A 7,361-nucleotide genomic window follows, 5' to 3' on the forward strand; every position below is an offset into this window, starting at 1 on the left:
GAACTCATATTTGTGAATTAAAAAATGTGAATTTTAACTATTCATTACCCTAAGCTAATGTATTAAAAACATTAAAAAGTATATCAGTATACGTTCGTTAGATTACCCCTTTCTGCCGGTGGACGCCTCTGAGTAAGCGTCGTTGAAGTCTCCTCTCCTGCAGTCGTCATTTCTAAGTCAGAGTCCCCCAAAGAGCCGGAGCAGCTACGGAAGCTCTTTATCGGAGGTCTGAGCTTTGAAACAACAGATGAGAGCCTGAGGAGCCATTTTGAGCAATGGGGAGCGCTCACAGACTGTGTGGCGATGAGAGATCCAAACACCAAGTGCGCCAGAGACTTTGAGTTTGTCACACATGCCACTGTGGAGGAGGTGGATGCAGCCAGGAATGCAAGGCCACACACGGTGGATGGAAGAGTTGTGGAACCAGAGGGCTGCGTCAAGAGAAGATTCTCAAAGACCGGATGCCCACTTAACCGTGAAAAAGATTTTTGTTGGTGGAATTAAAGACACTGAAGAACATCACCTAAGAGATTATTTTGAACGGTATGGGAAAATTGAAGTGACTGAAATCATGACTGACCGAGGCAGTGGCAAAAAGAGAGGCTTCGCTTTTGTAACCTTTGATGACCAGGATTCTGTAGACAAGATTGTCATTCAGAAATACCACACTGTAAATGGCCACAACTGTGAAGTAAGGAAAGCCCTATCTATGCAAGAGATGGCTAGTGCTTCATCCAGCCAAAGAGGTCGAAGCGGTTATGGAAACTTCGGAGGTGGTCGTGGAGGTGGTTTTGGTGGGAATGACAACTTTGGCTGTGGAGGAAACCTCAGCGGTCGAGGTGGCTTTGGTGGTAGCCGTGGTGGTGGTGGTTCTGGTGGCAGTGGGGATGGCTATAATGGATTTGGGAGTGATGGAAGCAATTTTGGAGGTGGCAGAAGCTACAATGATTTTGGCAATTACAACAATCAATCTTCAAATTTTGGACCCATGAAAGGAGGAAACTTTGGAGGCAGAAGCTCTGGCCCCTATGGTGGTGGAGGCCAATACTTTGCCAAACCACGAAATCAAGGTGGCTATGGCGGTTCCAGCAGCAGCAGTAGCTACGGCAGTGGCAGAAGGTTTTAGTTGCTGCCAGGAAACAAAGCTTTAGAAGGAGAGGAGAGCCAGAGAAGTGACGGGAAGCTACAGGTTACGACAGATTTGTGAACTCAGCCAGGCACAGTGCTGGCAGGGCCCAGCTGCCACAAAGAAGACATGTTTTAGACAATACTCATGTGAATGGGCAAAAAACTCGAGGACTGTATTTGTGACTAACTGTATAACAGGTTATTTTAGTTTCTGTTCTGTGGAAAGTGTAAAGCATTCCAACAAAGGGTTTTTAATGTTGTTTTTCTTTTTTCTTTTCTTCTTCTTCTTTTTTTTTTTTTGCACCCATGCTGTTGATTGCTGAATGGAATAGTCTGATCATGACGCTGAATAAATGTGTCTTTAAAGAAAATCAACTTCCAAATGCTCATCATTCACAAATTAGTATATACCCTTAGTTTCTCTTTTGGTCCTATCTAAATTTCTTCTCTTTGATCTGGTTCTGTTGATCTCTATCTTGGAATTGGTTGTCTTATTACTCCAGGATCCTTATTATTATTTGCTTCTCTGTTAATATGCGTAGTAGATATGATCAATATGCACACTTAGGTTGCACAAAGTATAAATTTACTTTTCCACAACCAACCTTACACTACCTCCAGCCACCTTTCTGTCTAGTGGCACAAAAATGTAATCTAGTCAAGTCTTGATATATTAGTACATCACATCAGGGCTTTTTCTCAGTTAAACTCAAAGAATTCAAGATTTTCTAATCTTCCTTTTCCATTTTCTTTGGGCTTGGCTTAAGCTCCAATAGCATACATAGGAAGGTATATGGTGTTCTGTGCTGTATCTGCTGAGGTGAGTGCCTTTTTGGTCCTTGGGCACGGTCCTATCGCCTCAATGCGATCTTCTAATGCTTTGCAAGTTATCCCAGACTCCAGTAATAAGGCCCATGTTACTTTCCACTGTAGAAATACCTCATCATGAAACCAAGACCCCTTCATTTCTTATTCTCATCTAAGTTACACATCCTTCTTAAGGGTACAGGAAAGTTCAGGTGTTCTTCCTACCACTCCAGGGCTATGGGATATTTTGTTTCAGGCTATCTCTGCTTCTGTAACCATACTTAGCCCTTGCTTTGAGTCCTTATACCATGATGTCGTAGGAACTCTTGCAAGGCTGTCCCCACCCCCAAGCTCTCAGATAAAAAGAAAGCATGAGTATTCTCTGTTCTTGAATCCTAATATTTTTCTAGGTTCCAGTCTTATTGAAGCTATTCTTTGGTAGGAGGACGGTCGGATTAAGGCATGAGGTGCCTACTAACAGATCTCATGAACCAGTTAGTTTCCCTTCCGAAATCTCTCTTCCTCTTACTGGACCTCAGAGAATCTCAATGTAATCTTACAAAGAGGGTAGGTCAGCAATAATTGTTCCAAAATATTTTTTAGCCACATAAAATCACTTAATGTAATTATGGTAAATACCACATGTGCATTTATTGACATCTTTTTGACTATGCATTTCCTTAGATATATTCTGTAAAACATATAAAGTCAACATGAAGAAAATATGATTGATAGAAAATAAAAAGATTATTTTACATAAATACACAATTTATATAGCTATGTTTTCTAACTATTATTTCAGTCATTAAAGGCAGTACCTAATTTAGTCCAATCACATAAACTTAGGACAGTTTAACAGTTTAGATAACCTCTTTGGCAAAGCCTCCTCTTTCCAATTTAAATGCTGAGACTTTCAGAAAAAATAGTATTTGAGTCGGGTCTTGAGAGTTGAATAGGAGTTCACTAGGCAGAAAAAAAATAGCATAAGCAGTCTTTTTCCTTTAAGCTTTAGAAAAATTTTTCACTAAAAGAACATCTAAGTATGCCAGTCCTAAGATAAAGAGCTTTTTACAAACATTGCTAAGTTTAATTATTAATGTTATCCCATGGTTGGTATTATTATCTTTATATTATTGTTGAGGAATGTGAGGCTCAAATAGGTGAGTTACTTGTTTAAAGTGATCCAGCTGAGAAATGGCCGAGCCCAGATATGAGTCTTTCTGACTCTAACGCTCACACTCTTTTCCCATTGTGTTACATGTTCCCTTTTGCTCAATCCTTTCTCTCAGCTCATTTCTTCTGATCTGATTCCTGGCACAGGGGTCTGTGAGACAATCAGTTGGATTTAGCGAGGCCCTGGGATATGGAGAGATCTGGGATCTAGCCCTGTTATTTGTATGAGATGTGAAGCAGTGCAGGTATTCTCCCAGAATTCAGTTTGTGGTCTTTGTTTGACAATCAGATTAGGGGTAGTACAAGAAAGAGGCACCCCTACAGATCAGGGACAAAAATGAGATCTATAGATGGACATTAAGAAGTTGGGTGTTTTGTGTAGGCTGGAGAATTTCCTGTTGCAGGGGATAAAGTATGTCATTTTGAGAGACTTGTAGTGATATTACGGCTCTGTGATAAACTCGTCACAGCTGGCTCTAGAGCTTTAAAAGCCATTGAGAAATTAAGTGTATTAGACTAATTGCAATCTTTCGGTATCTTACTTTTTAAAATTAACTCAAGTGTCCATGCAAGGTATATTTGCTTGCCAGTTACAGAAATTAACTCAAGGAAAAAGGAGGTTATTGTATTGATATAGTAGAGAATCTTATGGGTCTCAATTGGAGGAACTCAATCATGTCTCAGGGAAGTGAAAACCCAAGCTTTGACCCTCACTTACTCTTTCTTGGACTGTAGAATGTCTTACCATTTCTCTCTAAATCTGTTCAACAATCCTACTTCTTCTTGAAGTCCAGCTTTCTCTTCTTATTTATCAGAGCCAATCATCAATTTATCATAGCCAGTGATGGCTATTAAAAAATGGAAGTTTCAGCCCTCCAGTCTACATTACTGTACCAGGTATGCATGCTTTCTACAGCAATACTATAGTTACTTACACAATTAAGTTTTTTTTCTCATTTAATAAGTCTAGATATAGGAGCTTATTGGTGTTGATAGAATAGTTCAATGATGTTAGAGCCAATATTTCAGTGACCTTCCTCACACGGTTGCAAGATGACTGGTTGAACTGAAGCCATTTTAGCTATGATCATAGCAAAAAAACAAAAGGATGAAAGTGATAGAGGAAAGTACTAACTGTTTTGTCCCATTTTCCCAGGAAAGCAAAGTATTCTCAGAAATGCTTATCAAATTTCATTAGCCAGAACTAAGTATTATAGCCATCCCTACCTACAAAGCAGGCAGAAAAAGTAAGCTAGGCACATTGTCGTCCGGAATAAAATCTCAGGACAGCTAGCAAGAAAGAATATGAAAATGGGGCCTAGCAATCCTTGTTTCACCAAGAGGTCCAGAAGAATACTGTGTTTAAATATTTACACTTGAATTTTCTGGCTGCAGTTTGGAGGAAGTATCTTTGCTTCGCTAGAACTCAGTTACATCATCCATAAAATTGGCTGAATAAGGCATTGCAAAGGATTAAATGATACAACATTTATAGTGCCTAGTGTAGTACTTTACACATAATAGGCACTCATAAATATTAATTCTATTCTTTTTTAAAAAGATTTTAACCCTGGCTGGTGTGATTAGTGGATTGAGCAGTGGCCTGTGAACCCAAGGGTCACTGGTTCAGTTCCCAGTCAGGGCACAGGCCTGGGTAGGGGATGCATGAGAGGCAACCACACATTAATGTTTCTCTCCCTCTCTTTCTCCCTCCCTTCTCCCTCTCTAAAAATAAGTAAATAAATAAAATATTTTAATCTTTTCATTTTCATTTTATTTATTTATTTTTAGAGAGAGGGGAAGGGAGGTGAGACAGAAAAGGAGAGAAACATCAGACCAGCAACCTTTTGGTTTGCAGGCTGGCACTTAATCCACTGGGCCACAACAGCCAGGGCAATTCTATTCTCGTTAACAAAAATGAACTGCATTTATTGAATATTTTAAAGAGCATTTATGAACATATTTCGCAGTTTACTAATTGCATAAAAGGATAAAAAATAAAAAAAATCACCCATTTCAATTTATAAAAATTTCCACACTCAACATTATAGTGTCTATCATTTCTGTGTTTTTCCTATACACAGTTATATTTATAATAAATGAACTATAGTTTCTAATTGTGAGTAATGGCCATATGCTGACAAATCTTGATTTTTCTGCTTAACTGTCTACTTTGTGGATCAGTGGTGGGAAACTGAAATCCCAAGCTGGTTTCCCTCTGCTACACAGCATGCGTCTGTAATACTTTCTCCTGCATCAATTAATACATGCTTGAGAATGAAAATTCATTTTTTATTGGGTGGGGGAAATAAGCTGCCAATAAATCAGGAACTTCACACTGGAAATGGGACTCAGATTACTGGAGATTTCATCCCTTCCCATGAAGGTAGAGCTCTGAAAATTGGCCCTTTTAAGCACCTACTATGTTCAAGGCATGTTATTCAATAAAAAGATGAATCAGACACACTTTTAATGGCCACTCCAATTTAGTAAGGGAGTTAAGATCGGTATATTGAGAATTACAATATAGAACAGGTCAGTCCAATTTAATTCAAGAAGTATTTATAGACTCTCTGCTATGTTCCGGGCATCTGGCTAAGTGCTGGGATGCAATGATGAATAAGATGTTATTCCAGTTCTCAAGGAGCTCACCACTTACAGAAGATAAGAAACACATATAACTCAGATATTGGCTGGGCTTGCCTTACTTCTCAGAGATCTTATAAGACTTGGTTTTTGCCTTTGTCATGCCATGATATGTGAACTGAATCCCCACATGATTTCTATGCTCACCTGTAGGGCTTATACCTTCTTGCTTTTGTCAGGCTCTGGCCTATGGCTCCCGTATCTACACATGCTGTCTGTGTTTTACTCAATAAAATTTACACATAGAGCTAATCCTTCACCAGTTTTCACAAGACATCTATTCACAAAATCCTTTCATGAGTTCTACACTTTATTGAGGATTTGGATGTAATAGGGAAAGCTCAGAACACAAAACATGTGGCGTTCCACCACCTTCTTCCTTCTCCTCTCCTCTCCTCTCTCCTCTTCTCCTCCTCCCTCTCAGGTTGCTCCCATAGTTTCAAACACTTTCTCCTCCATTACATAGGGCGCTTCTGTCCTCCCTGGCCCCTCCCTGCTAGTTTGCCTACCCAACCCATAAAAGACATGTGGCCAAAGAGCCCCCTTTTTAAATGGACCACTTTCCTTGCAAGAAACTTAGCTTTATATTTAGCAGATTTGTTTCTGTATTATATTTATAAATAATAAATTAGTGTGGCAGACCTTGTTAATTGCTTTCCCAATACCTATTTCCCCCTTTTTCCTTGCCAACAGACAGAACTCTACATTTGTTCTGGGAAGCAATATTACTGGCCTCGAACAAGACATTCACTTTTCCAGCTTCCTTAAAGTCAGGTTGGCCATGCACCCAGTTTTGACCAATAATCATGAGGGGAATTGGTTTGGGGGATCTTCCAGGAAAGCTTTAGCTTTCCTAATAAAATGGACAGATGTAGTTAGTGCTGCTTTCTTACCGCAGGGAAAAAGTCCACCTGAAATAATGTATTCATACCTAGTCCAATCAACTATGCTTAAGGGTTATGATATGTTGTAATAACCTGACAGATCTTATTGCAACCTTGTAGATGGTGGGGTGAAGGATCAGGATAAGGGGAGCAGAATTCCTGGAGAGAGTTTCTGGGTATATAATCCCATAGGTACTTGATACAACAAAGTTAGAAGAAAAATAGCATTGGAGGTGTGAAGAGATTATGTTGGTATTGGCTATTACAATACACAAGAATGCTCAAATTCTGCCTTACTCTTCTCCTCAACTGTTCCCTGAGAGAAGAACAATAAAAGTGGTAAACAGAGCACTTTGATTTTATTATTTGGACTTGGGACCAATATGCCCAAGACAGAGTTCTGGAAAACTTGAGGTGCATGGCATGGGCTTGAGGCCTAAGAGAGGCTGCTACCTACCTCCTCAACTCAGCATGAATAAAAATGTTACCCCATCCCCTGTTTTATTACCTGCAGGGCATGGAAATCTCAGGTGAAGAGAAAGAACTTTGATGATCCTGGCAGAATAAGAGGAACAGCCAATAAGGCCATGCTCAGCTGCTTGGTCTTCAGTCTAGGGAACCCTTTTCTTAGCTCCCCAATAAATGTGATCCAGGCAGTGTCTTTCCGTCTCATCTGTTTGTCATTCCATCCTGTTTAGGAAGAAGGAAAAAAAGAATAGGAAA

At 39.6% G+C, this 7,361-nt stretch overlaps 1 protein-coding gene across 1 annotated transcript; it reads left to right on the forward strand.

Annotated features, from left to right (window-relative positions):
* Positions 1-288: 288 nt before the first annotated feature.
* On the forward strand, positions 289-1,143 carry LOC129071055 (heterogeneous nuclear ribonucleoprotein A1-like 3). The gene is given in 2 exon segments (XM_054574196.1): positions 289-425; positions 427-1,143. Coding segments are annotated over 2 exon segments (822 nt in total). The 5' UTR covers positions 289-303; the 3' UTR covers positions 1,127-1,143.
* The last annotated feature ends 6,218 nt before the right edge of the window (positions 1,144-7,361 follow it).

This window comes from Pteronotus mesoamericanus, unplaced genomic scaffold (genome assembly GCF_021234165.1).
Source record: "Pteronotus mesoamericanus isolate MK-2021 breed Mesoamerican mustached bat unplaced genomic scaffold, CSHL_Meso_final contig_256, whole genome shotgun sequence".
Lineage (NCBI taxonomy): Eukaryota > Metazoa > Chordata > Mammalia > Chiroptera > Mormoopidae > Pteronotus > Pteronotus mesoamericanus.